General features: G+C 46.2%; 1 protein-coding gene and 1 pseudogene across 1 annotated transcript in view; both read right to left on the bottom strand.

Annotated features, from left to right (window-relative positions):
- Window positions 1-4,605, bottom strand: part of SAE1 (SUMO1 activating enzyme subunit 1) — a 76,266-nt gene extending 71,661 nt beyond the window's left edge. The window contains exon 1 of the mRNA XM_036114036.2: window positions 4,394-4,605. Within this exon, the coding sequence (XP_035969929.1) occupies window positions 4,394-4,491 (98 nt within the window). The 5' untranslated portion in view covers window positions 4,492-4,605. The remainder of the gene's footprint in view (window positions 1-4,393) is intronic.
- Window positions 4,606-12,101: 7,496 nt separating this feature from the next.
- On the bottom strand, window positions 12,102-12,514 carry LOC118549582 (large ribosomal subunit protein eL33 pseudogene; annotated as a pseudogene).
- Window positions 12,515-13,090: the final 576 nt, after the last annotated feature.

The raw sequence follows: 13,090 nt of genomic DNA, 5'->3' as shown, positions 1-13,090 counted from the left end.
AAATTGCCAGATTGGGGCATGGGGCATAGGGTTGGGGTGGGGTGGGTGGGAAGAGAATCACATTTCTTTCCCAACTTCTCATGATAAAAATTTGAAACATACATAAAGTAAAAAGAATTGGTAGCATTTTGCCTTTTATGCGTATAGGACATCATGGCATTTCACACCTCTAGCATGCATCTCCAAAAATATGGCATTCTCCTTCAGAACCATGCTATTACCACATCTAGAAAATAAATCTCAAATATCACCTAATAGGACTGAATATTCAAATTTCCACTATTGTCTAAAAGATGTTTCTTTAGGAGTTTTCCTTCTGAACCAGGATCCAATCAAGGTTTACATCTTACATTTGGCTTCATCTCTTTATGCTCCTTTAATCTAGAACACTCCTTTCCCTTGTTCTTCCATGACATTGACTTTTGTAATAGAACCAGGACAGTTGTCTTGTAAAATGTCCCACATCCTAGGAGCGCCTGGGTGGCTCAGTTGGTTAAGCGACTGCCTTCGGTTCAGTGCATGATCCCGGAGTCCTGAGATCGAGTCCCATGTCGGGCTCCCAGCTCAGTGGGGAGGTTGCTTCTCCCTCTGACCCTCTCCCCTCTCATGCTGTCTCTCTAAGTAAATAAATAAAATCTTTTAAAAAAAAAAAATGTCCCACATCCTGGACATCTTATCATTACCTCAATGTTCTCTAATTTGTTCCTCTGTTCTCTGAAAGCATGATTAGGATAAAAGATAGCAGGACAACTTCACCGATGACACACTCAAGTTCTTATTTCACAGAAAACACATTATTAATAATCACTTCTAAAGGCAATAAACTCATTTTTAATTTCTTTGTTTGAATATTTCCTTGGCCTTATGGATTCTAAATTATTTTTAAATTAAGTCAATTTCGTTCTCTCTCTCTCTCTCTCCTTTCTTCCTTCTTTTGACTTTTCTTTTTAAAAGATTTTATTTATTTATTTAGAGAGAAAGAATGAGATAGAGAGAGCATGAGAGGCGGGAGGGTCAGAGGGAGAAGCAGACTCCCCACTGACCAGGGAGCCCGATGCGGGACTCAATCCCGGGACTCCAGGATCATGACCCAAGCCGAAGGCAGTCGCCCAACCAACTGAGCCACCCAGGTGCCCATCTTTTGACTTTATTTTTAAGTAATCTCTACATCCAACGTGGGGCTTGAACTCACAACCCCAATCAAGAGTGTCACGTTCCACTAACAGCCAGCCAGGCGCCCCAATTTTTTTCTTTCTGATGCTCAAATGGTCTCAAATGTGGCAATTCTCTAGATTTTTAAATGCTGGCAACTAATTTCAAAAAATTTAAAAGTGTATGAAAGGGGCACCTGGGTGGCTCAGTCGTTAAGCATCTGCCTTCAGCTCAGGTCATAATCCCAGGGTCCAGGGATGGAGCCCCGGATCGGGCTCCCTGCTCGGCGGGAAGCCTGTTTCTCCCTCTCCCACTCCCCCTGCTTATGTCCCCTCTCTCGCTGTGTCTCTCTCTGTCAAATAAATAAATAAATCTTTAAAAACAGTGTATGAAAGATACAACCCAGTTTTTAACCTCTAGACCATTATACTCTCCTTTCCAGTTCTCTTGATAACCTTGGTCCAACATCACACAGAATCAGCAACAAAATGTTGCCAGAACACAATCAGCTGATTCCTAGGCCACCTTCCATCTTACAAAAGAACCCCAGACTCCAGAGCTCTCCTATTCCACCTGGAGTTTCCCTAGGGGCAAGTCAATTTGCTTTGTGGAGCCTCCTTCCTATCTGTACAGGGGAAATCACTGCTCTTCCTACTTCAGAGCTGATAGGAGACTCGATTGAAAAATGGACATGAGGGCGCCTGGGTGGCTCAGTCGTTGAGTGTCTGCCTTCGGCTTGGGTCATGATCCCAGGGTCCTGGGATCGAGCCCCACATTGGGCTCCCTGCTCCGCGGGAAGCCTGCTTCTCCCTCTCCCACTCCCCCTGCTTGTGTTCCCTCTCTCGCTGTGTCTCTGTCAAATAAATAAATAAAATCTTAAAAAAAAAAAAAAGAAAAATGGACATGAAGGCACTTTAACAAACTCTGCAAGACTGTCTATAAATACAGAGGTCCAAATTACAGATCACCCCCCCCCTTCCTTCCCTCCCAGGACGCTCAAGCAATCCTTTTCAGGTTCTCCACTGAGTTCGGTACCTCTCCACTCCCTCAGAATAACTCCCATTTCCCAAGAATTCTATACCCTGACTTTGATTTGTCCCTTAGGTCATCTCCTCTTCAGCAGCCCCCACCCATCATTCTTTACTGCTCCTCAGAGGAATCATTCCTACCCTCTTAACAGTTCTCACACTACATTCCATCTTAATCTTCACCAGCTTTGCCCTACCTTAAAACTACCTGCTGCCCCAACCCTTTGGATGAGCCCTTCTAATACACTTAGGATCTCTTTCCCAACCCTTTAGGACCTCCTAACACTCAAACCTTCTTCAAATAGCAGTCCCTAAAATCAACCAGCCCCACCTATGTCCTCAGGCCATTTTCACCATTTAATTCCCAATCTTCCACTTCAGATGCCTTGGGTCCTCAGACCAATGCTTGCTAATGCCTCACAATGCCCCCTCCCCCAACCACATAAAACCCCACACCTGAAATAAGCCTGAAAACTCAGGTTCGCCCCACCTCACCCCCCCAAACACACACTCTCTCTCACCAAAAAATTCTAGAAACTCCCACCTCTCAAACTAAATTATTTTGACCTGCCTGCCTCCTTATCCTTAGATCAATTAACTCTATACTTTGGACTCACATCACATACCTCCCCCCTCAAACAGACCTCATCTCTCAACTCAAGCACTCATATATTTCCAGACATAAATAACCATCTAAAACCTAAGTCCAAAAGAGAACTCTTGCTTCTTCACTCACCCCGTTATCTCAGTCAATAAATGGCAATTCCATCTTTCCAGCTGCTCAAACCAAAGAAACCTTAAAGTCATCCTTGTGTTCTGCCTCTCATACCCCCACACACTGTATCCTTCAGCAAATCCCATCCCCTCCCCCACCTTGAAAATATATTCAGAATATGTATTTGTCCCTTCTCTAGAGTTTGAAGCCACCATTACCTATGTCCCAAGGGGATTATTATCACAGTCTCCTAACCAGAATCCTTATCTCTACTTCTGCCCACTTCGACCTACTCTCCCCACAGCAAGACTGATCCTTTTAAAATGCAAACCTGATCGCGTTACTCCTAGACTCAAAACTCTCCAGTGGGTTTCCCAGAACGCTTGGAATAAAAAAGCTACTCCAAATCAAATGAGGAGTAGCTTTTCTGTTTCTTTCTCTCACTTGCCAAGCACGCTCTGGCCTCCAGGACTTTACACCAGCTGTTTTCTCTCTGCTAGAAAAGTTTTTCCACATGGCTCTTTTTCCTTCATACAGGTCTGAGGCTCAATGTTATCTCTTCAGAGGCCTTCCCTGGCCTCCCTATCAAAATAGCTCTCCCACCTCAACATCCTTTACTGATGCTGGTACCCTGCTGTATTTCTCTCCCTGGCACTCGCATTACCTATTATATTATTTATGTTTATTGCTTCCCCCACCTGAATGTACACTCCATGCGGGCAAGGAGTCCGTCCAGTTCACTAATATATGCTCTGTGCCTAGAACAGTGCTTGTGGCAGGTGCTCAATAAATATTTGATCTAATCCATCGCCTCTTTCACAGACCTCATCCCCTCCGATAACTATTCAGTACCCAAGGTATGCCCAACCCTAGTGCCCAGTCCTCTCCAGACACACCCCCGTAACTAGGCATAAGCAACCTCTTCGGGTAGCTCCAGCCCCTAGGCTCTCCGGGCCTCTCAAGATTCTCAGTTGAAATAACTTGCTCCAAAACGCCTCAAAAACCCTCATTCTTTCAAATTGGCCCACCCTTTCGAAGCCACAAGAAGGTAAGCTCGCCCGTGTTCGGTGGGCCGGTCTCCCCGGCGTCCAGCAGAGAACAGGTTCCCGCAATCTACGAATGAATGAACTACGCCCCCACTTCATCCTCCCCTTGCACCCTCCTACTCCCTAAGCGCCCACCACCACCACTCCCTTCGGGCGTCTGCGTCCCTGAGTTTGAGTCCTCCTGATCCCTCAGGACTCCCCCACCGCCCCTTCCAGAGGCCTCCCTCGGAATGACCCTCCCCCCCACGCTGGGAGGTCCCCCCTCCCCACATCTTCCAGAAACACCCCTAACCAACCCCTCCAGGCCTCTCAAGAAGGCCACCCTCCCCGGGCACATAAAATTCCCGCCTCCTCGCTTCAAATCAGACCCTCCGGCTCCGTGAGGGCCGCCAACGCCTCAGGCCAGACGCCCCCTCCAGACCCTCAGTCCCACAAGCCGCTCTGGCCCTGACCGTTTCTGGGCCTCCAATCCCCACAGACGGATCTGCCGGTCATACTGCGCCGCCTCCTCCTCGCTGATGCCGCCGCCAGCCTCCTCCTTCTCCACCATGGCGCCGGCTCTAGCTGCCTGCACTCGGGTCCTGCCCACGGTAACCGCCCGCCGGCCCCACGCGCCGCCAACCGCCGCCGGCCGCTCGCCCGGGCCGCCTCTGCGCCTGCGCCAGAGGCCGCGCCTGCGCAGGACCTCCTCCGCGGCCCGGCCCGCCCCTAGAGCCCGGGACCACGTGGACCTCCCCAGCCTCAAAGGCGGGCCAGCGGGACTGCCAGTCACGTGACGGAGCTCCAGCCAATCCTGGCCCAAAAATGGCGCGGTTTAACGCCCCGAGACGACAGATACCCAAGTGGTGATTTATGGGGCTATTAATTCGGCGAATATTTATCTAGCACCTGCTGAAATCCCGGCATTGGGGGTTTTGAAATAGAGCAGCGAATAAAATAGACAAAGCCCTGCCCTCATAGAGCTTACGTCCTATTGAGGGGTGCCCACAGAATAGAAATCAGGCCATGATAAATGCTGTGGAGAAAAATAAAGGCGGATATGGGATTACAGGGTTGCAGGAGTGGCCAGAGAGAAGGTCTCTCAGAGAAAGTGATACTGAACAGAGATCTGAAGGGACCGAATAGACAAGCCATGTGGATAACTGGGAGATGGAGCATTTCCGGTCAGGGCAAACAGCAGGTGCAAAGGCCCTGAAGCTGGAATGTGCTAGCATAGCTGAGGAACTGTGGAGAGGGCAAGGTGGCTGGAGCAGAGTGAGAGGATGGGCAGGTGGTAAGAGGTGAAATCGTAGATGAAGCAAGTGGGACTTCCTGTAGGGCCTCGTAGGCTAGTATTAGCTTATACCTATTTTCCTTAGTCAAGGTGTCTTTTTTTATTACCCATTCAACAAGTACTTACTGAGCACTTGTTATGCGTCAGTCATTGATCTCAGTGCTAGGCCAGGTGGAGCACTGAAAAAAGAAAAAAATAACACTGGCTTCTCATGGAGTTAAAATGGATTTTATGTGAATTCTTTCTCTAATCCTTATGAGATGAGTTAGGTTTTTTAATACTGCTATTTCATAGCTAAGGAGTCTGACGTCCAGCAAAGTTCAGTAGCCTGAACGAAGTCTTATATCTTAGAAGTAATGAAATTAGGATTCAAACCCAGGCAATGTGGCCCACATGCTTCATCGGAAGGTCGCACTGCTGGTGGTACATTAGGCTTCTACCATGTGCTCCGACCTTGCCTCTGAGGTACATACTCTGTGAACCTCAGAGATGGATATTTCATCCCCTCTTACAGATTACAACTCTGGGACTCAGAAAGGGGTAGCAATTCATCCAAGATCACAATATCACTCCAAAAAAAAAAAAGTTTGGCCAATGCTTACTCTTGGTTATGGACTTGGAACAAATTATGTAAAAAATGAGGGACTTAAACAATAAATATTTATTATCTCTTACAGTTTCCGTGGGTCTGGGATTCAGAGCAGCTTGTCTGGGCTGTTCTGACACAAGGTCTTTCATGAGGATGCAGTCAGATGTCAGCTGGGGCTATAGTCATCTGATGGCTTGTAATGAAAGATCCCTTTCCGAGGTGACTCACTCCAATGGCTACCAAGCTGATGTGGGCTGATAGCTGGGGACCTCAGTTCCGCTCCACATGGGCCTAACCACTGGGCTGCCGGAGTGTCCTCATGACATGGTGGCTGGCTTCCCCCAGAGTGAGTGATCCATGAGAGCAAGGTGAAAGCAGCAATGCCTTTTATTTTATTTTTTTTTAAGATTTTTTTATTTCTTTATTTGACAGAGACACAGCGAGAGAGGGAAAACAAGCAGGGGGAGCGGGAGAGGGAGAAGCAGGCTTCCCGCTGAGCAGGGAGCCCGATGCAGGGCTCGATCCCAGGACCCTGGGATCACAACCTGAGATGAAGGCAAACGCTTAACGACTGAGCCACCCAGGCGCCCCTTACTTTATTTTTTAAAAAGACTTTATTTATTTATTTGAGAGAGATCATGAGCAGGGGAAGGGCAGAGGTAGAAGCAGACTCTCCACTAAGCAGGGAGCCCAATGCTGGGCTGGACCCCAGGACGTGGGATCATGACCTGAGCCAATGGCAGACACTTACCAACTGAGTCACCCAGGCACCCCAGCAATATCTTTTATAACTCAGCCTTGGAAGTCACACACTGCCACTTCTGTAACGGGATACCGTTGATCATACACCGTTGTATTCATTATAGGAGAGGACAATACAAGAGCATGAATATGGTGAACAGAAGAAACATGGATCCACCCTGTGTTGTGCTGACCAGCTAATAGGGAAGACAGGAAGTATTTTATCAGTATTTACTAAATATTCTCAAAAAATATTTACCATATCCCTACTATGTGTTTGACTTTGTGCCAGGCCCTGGGGATACAATAATGATAAAAATGGACATACTCCTGCTTTAGGGACACTCATAATCCAGTGGGAGAGATAAAACAGTCACATAAATAGAAACTTCCCTAAGTGCTGTGAAGGAAAAGAAGAAAGAGCTATGACAGTGTTTGACTTAGTGTCGGAGCCAGAAAAAGGATATTCTGAGAATGTAAACTTTCTGCTGAGCTTTACAGAGTAAATAAAGTTTAACAAAACACAGGAAGAACCCCGGGCAGAAAGGACAGCTCCACCTGCTGTGACCCAGAATTTAAGTTCATTCTCTCTTTTTTTTTTTTTTTTTTTTTAAAGATTTTATTTATTTATTCATTAGAGACAGAGAGAGAGAAGCAGAGGGAGAAGCAGGCTCCCAAGGAGCAGGGAGCCCGATGCGGGACTCGATCCCAGGACCCTGAGATCATGACCTGAGCCGAAGGCAGACGCTCAACCATCTGAGCCACCCAGGCGCCCTCTCTCTCTTTTTTTAAAGATTTTATTTATTTCTTTGAGAGAGAAAGAGAAGGAGGGGGGGCAGACAGAAAGGGAGAAGCAGGCTCCCCATTGGGCAGGGAGCCCATCAAGGGGCTCAATCCCAGGACCCTGGGATCATGACCTAAGCCAAAGGCAGACACTAACTGCTTAACCAACTAAGCCACTTAGGTGCCTCTCATTCTTTCTGACTCTGCCTCCCTGAGGGTATCTCCTTGACCCTTACTCCTTCACCCCCACACACTCTGTGGGAAGTTTAAAACAGGTCCACAAATCTGGGGCAGTCAGTGGCTGGCTCAGTTGGTGGAGTATGCAACTCTTGATCTGGAGGTCATGAGCTCAAGCCCCATGTTGCGCCTAGAGCTTATTTTAAAAAATAATAATAAAAAATAAAACATGCCCACAAATCCTTTGATATTCTTCAGTGATATTGAGTGGGGGGAATCAATGTCCCCTGTCCTTGAATCTGTACTCTGTGACTGCTTGATCAATAGAACAAGATGGAAGTGAACGCTGAACTAATTTCTACATTCAGGCCTTAAGAAATGTGCAGCTTGGGACGCTTGTGTGGTTCAGTCGGTTAAGCGTCTGCCTTCGGCTCAGGTCATGATCCCGGGGTCCTGGGTTCAGTCCTGGGATCGTGTCCCGCATTGGGCTCCTTGCTCAGTGGGGCCTGCTTCTCCCTCTGCCTGCCTGCCCCCCCACCCCGCTTGTTCTCTCTCTCTCTCTCTCTCTCTCTGACAAATAAATAACATCTTAAAGAAACAAACAAAGAAAGGAAGGAAGGAAGGAAGGTGCAGCTTCCCCTCAAAAAAGCTGAACACAATTAGCTTATGACCCAGAAACTGCACTCTTAGGTGTATACCCTGAGGAATTGAAAGCAGGCCCTCAGATACTTGTATGCCAATCTTCATTGTAGTGCTATTCACAATAGCCAAAGGAAAAACAATCCAACTGTCTTGGATGAAAGGATAAACAAAATGTGTCAGATGCATACTGTGGAATATCATTCAGCCATAAAAAAGAAGGAAGCATTGGGGCGCCTGGGTGGCTCAGTCGGTTAAGTGTTTGCCTTCAGCTCAGGTCATGCATGATCTCAGAGTCCTGGGATGGAGCCCCATGGTGGGCTCCCTGCTCGGCGGGGAGTCTGCTTCTCCTTCTGCCCCTCCCCCTGCTCGTGTTCGCGTACTCTCTCTCTAACAAATAAATAAATAAAATCTTTCCAAAAAAAAAAAAATCCTTAAAAAGAGAGAGAGAGAGAATGAAGCATTGACACATGCTACAACATGTCCCAGAAACATTTTGCTAGGTGAAAGAAGTCTATCATGAAAGCTGATGAAAAAAGAAATAGATGGTGATGATGATTTCATAACATCGTGAATGTCCTTCATGCCACTGAGTTGTATAATCAAAATGGTTAAAATGGTGGGGTGCCTGGCTGGCTCAGTCAGTAGAACATGCGACTCTCGATCTTGGGGTCATGAGTTCAAGCCCCACGTTGGGCATAGAGCTTACTTAAAAAAAAAAAGGTGGATTTTATGTTATGTATGGTTTTAATCACAACTGTAAAAAATTAATAATGAAATATACCAAAACTCACTGAATTGTACTTTAAATAAGTGAGTTGTGTGCTATGTGAATATCTAACGCTGTAAAATTAAAAAAAAAAAAAAAAGGAAATGGAAGCTTCAACTTTCCCTTCCTTGGGATACTTGATTTTAATCCCAGCCTCCTTGCTAGGAGAAGTCAAAACAGCCCAAAGAGAAGTCCACGTGGAGAGGGGACAAAGCTCCTCACCCTCAGAGAGGCCAACAGCCCCAGGCAACAGCCAGCACCAACCTGTTGGCCATGTGAGTGAGCCATCTTGGAGGCAGATCCTCTGGCAGCTGGTGAGGCCACCCCAAATAGAGCAGAGACAAGCCATTCCTTCCAAGTCCTGCCCAAAGTTCTGATCAGTAAGCAAAATAAATGATCGCTGTTGATTTACACCACAAAGTTTTGGGATCACTTGTTACACAGCATTAGATTACCTGGATGCTGCCCCCTATCAACTCTCTCCTCATGCTTTCTTCTTTCTCTGTAATGTTTCCTTCTCTGTCCCTCCCCTTGGTTTGCGGCCATTCACACACAAATGGCCTCTCTCTCTCTCTTTCTCTTTCCCTCACCCTACTCTCTTTCTCTCACTAACTCTCTTTCCCCTTCTCTGCCAATACTCTCCATCTTTCTGATCACACGCTCATTCATTCAGTATTCCCTGAGGACCTTCTCTGGGCCCAGCCCTGAGCTAGGTGATACATAAACCCTGGGGGACTATTTTGTTATCTCTCAGAGGAAGTAATGACCAAGTAGAGATGTGAGGAATGAAGACAAGTCAGGTGACTGAGCCACGGGAACTGAAGGGGATAAAGGCATCAATTAAGAAATCAGGGCGCCTGGGTGGCTCAGTTGGTTAAGCGACTGCCTTCGGCTCAGGTCATGGTCCCGGAGTCCTGGGATCGAGTCCCACATCAGGCTCCCGGCTCAGCGGGGGGTCTGCTTCTCCCTCTGACCCTCTCCCCTCTCATGCTGTTTCTCTCTCTCTCTCTCTCAAATAAATAAATAAATAAAATCTTAAAAAAAAAAAAGAAATCAGATCATTTACATCAAAAACTAATGATGTGGGCGCCTGGGTGGCTCAGTTGGTTAAGCAACTGCCTTTGGCTCGGGTCATGATCCTGGAGTCCCGGGATCGAGTCCCGCATCGGGCTCCCTGCTCGGAAGGGAGTCTGCTTCTCCCTCTGACCCTCCTCCCTCTCATGCTCTCTGTCTCTCATTCTCTCTCAAATAAATAAATAAAATCTTTAAAAAAAAAAAAAACAAAAACTAATGATGTAATGTATGGTGATTAACATAACAATAAAAAATTAAAAGAAAAAAAGAAATCAGATCATGGGGGCACCTGGCTGGCTCAGTTGGTAGAGCATGTGACTCTTGATCTCAGGGTTGTGAGTTCAAGCCCCATGTTAGGTGTAGAGATTACCTAAAAATAAAATCTTTAAAAAACTCTTTTAAAAAATAATAAAGAAAAGAAAAGAAAAGAAAGAAACCAGATCATGGGGATGCCTGGCTGGCTGGGTGGCTACTGGGTTGTGAGTTCAAGCCCCACACTGGATGTAGAGATTACTTAAAGTCTTTAAAAAAAAATTTTTAAGTAGGCTCCACACCCAATTGGGGCTCAAACCCACAACCTTAAGATCAAGAGTCATATGATCATGGGGTGTCTGGGTGGCTCAGATGGTTAAGCAGCTGCCTTCGGCTCAGGTCGTGATCGCAGGGTCCTAGGATGGAGCCCCACATTGGGCATCAGTGGGGAGCCTGCTTCTCCCTCTCCCTCTACTGCTCCCTCTGCTTGTGCTCTCTCGCTCTCTCTGTCAAGTAGATAAATAAAATATTTTTTAAAAAGTCGCATGATCATGAGTCACGTGTTCTACCAAGCAAGCCAGCAGGCACCCCTTAAAAATAATGTCTTAAAAAAAACGAAACTAGATCATGAATGATCTTTTTTTTTAATGCTGAAAATCTATTTGTTAATTACAGTATGTGACTGTTGTACTTTGAGGCAAATAGAGAACTTAAAAAATCAGGATCCTGACAGCTAAAGAGACACGTCCAGAGTAAACATCACTTTGCTTAGAATGATTTGAGGTTCTCTTTGAAATGAGCATGTCTGGGAGGTACCTGCCTCTTCAGATCTGTAGTGTCTTCCAAAAATTGCTTGGCCCCCAGCAAAGGCCCTTTCCTAACTGCTTTCCTGACCTCCAATCCAGCCTCCAACCCTGACCTTACCCCTTATCCTAATCCAGAGGATGAGATGAGGGTCCAAATGGCTTGAAGTTCAGGAACAGAATGAGAATAATTGACGCTATTTGGTAACTTTTTAATTAGTTAATTAATTAACTAATTTTTATGGATTTTATTTTTATTTATTTGTCAGAGAGAGAGGGCACAAGCAGGTGCAGCGGCAGGCAGAGGGAGAGGCAGGCTCCTCGCTGAGCAGGGAGCACAATGTGGGGCTCGATCCCAGGACCCCGGGGCCATGACCTGAGCCAAAGGCAGACACTTAACCGACTGAGCCACCCAGGCGTCCCTAACTTTTTTTTTTTTTAAACACAAAATCTTGGGACGCCTGGGTGGCTCAGTTGGTTGGGCATCTGCCTTCGGCTCTGGTCATGATCACAGCGTCCTGGGATCGAGCCCCCGCATCGGGCTCCGTGCTCAGCAGGGAGCTTGCTTCTCCCTCTCCCTCTGCCTGCCTGTCTGCCTACTTGTGATCTCTCTGTCAAATAAATAAATAAAATCTTTAAAAAAATAAAATAAAATAAATAAACACAAAATCTTTTTTTAAGTACATTCTACACCCCACGTGGGGTCCTGAGATCAAGAGTTGCAGGCTTTACCAACTGACCCAGCCAGGTGCCCCACGTATTTTTATTTTGAAGATTTTCAAGCTTACCGAAAAAATAGCCCAATGAATGTTCATACATCTTATTTTTTTTGTTAAAGATTTTATTTATTTACTTGAGAGAGAGAGAATGAGAGACTGAGAGCACAAGAGGGAAGAGGATCAGAGGGAGAAGCAGACCCCCCCGCTGAGCAGGGAGCCCGACGCGGGACTCGATCCCGGGACTCCAGGATCATGACCCGAGCTGAAGGCAGTCGCTTAACCAACTGAGCCACCCAGGCGCCCCACATCTTATTTTTTTTTAATGTACACATTTATTTATTTACTTTTCATTAAATTTAAATCCTTGAGGGGTACAGCATCACACGGATTCTGTGGCCAATGGCTTTAGCAGGAAGGTTGCTTCGGAATTTGGCACGAACCATGCCACTGTTTCCATGAGCACGAGTCACTTTTCCCCAGATTACTCTGGTTTTGTTTGGTTTGCCACCAGGAGTCACTGTGTTGTTCTTTGCTTTCTACACATAAGCACATCTCTTGCCTAGATATAATTCCGTGGCTCAGTCGAGCATAAACACCTTCAATTTTAAGAAGAGCTGTGTGCTCCCTCTGGTTCTGGAGACCCCGCTTATAGCCAGCAAAAATGGCCTTGGACCATAGCCTTCCAGACATTATTTGGCGTTATAGGAGTCCTGTTCCCAGCAGGCCTCCACAGACTCCAAGATGGCAGAAAAAGAAAGGCCATGTTCATACATCTTTTGTCTAGATTCATTAATTTGAAGTTTGGGCACATTCTCTCTCTCTCTCTCTCTCTCACACACACACACACGCATTTTTTTTGACTAAACAACTTCACAGTCACTTCAGGTCTTTAAATCAATGCAGGGAAAAATTGGGGCGCCTGGCTGGCTCAGTCAGTTAAGCATCTGCCTTTGGCTTGGGTCATGATCCCGGGGTCCTGGGATCAAGCCCCAAGTCAGGCTCTCTGCTCAGTGGGAGTCTGCCTCTCCCTCAGCTCATGCTCTCTCTTGCGCTCTCTCTCGCGTGCTCTCTTTCTCAAATAAATTAGTAAGTAAATAAATAAATAAATAATCTTAAAAAAAATCAATGCAGGGAAAAATTTTGAGCACCAATAGGCCAGATTCTCTTAAACACTTCCTGCATACAAAAACCCAAATATACACAAATTCCTTAAACCAAAACATTAATTCCAGAGGTCTGAGCCACTTGACAATTTCTATATTTAACTGCAAATATTCCCAGGGTTAAATAATGCCAGCTAAGGAAATAATTATGGAAACAAGGGGATTCA

Source organism: Halichoerus grypus, chromosome 15 (assembly GCF_964656455.1).
Source record: "Halichoerus grypus chromosome 15, mHalGry1.hap1.1, whole genome shotgun sequence".
NCBI classification, from domain to species: domain Eukaryota; kingdom Metazoa; phylum Chordata; class Mammalia; order Carnivora; family Phocidae; genus Halichoerus; species Halichoerus grypus.
This window is presented reverse-complemented; position numbering and strand designations above follow the sequence as displayed.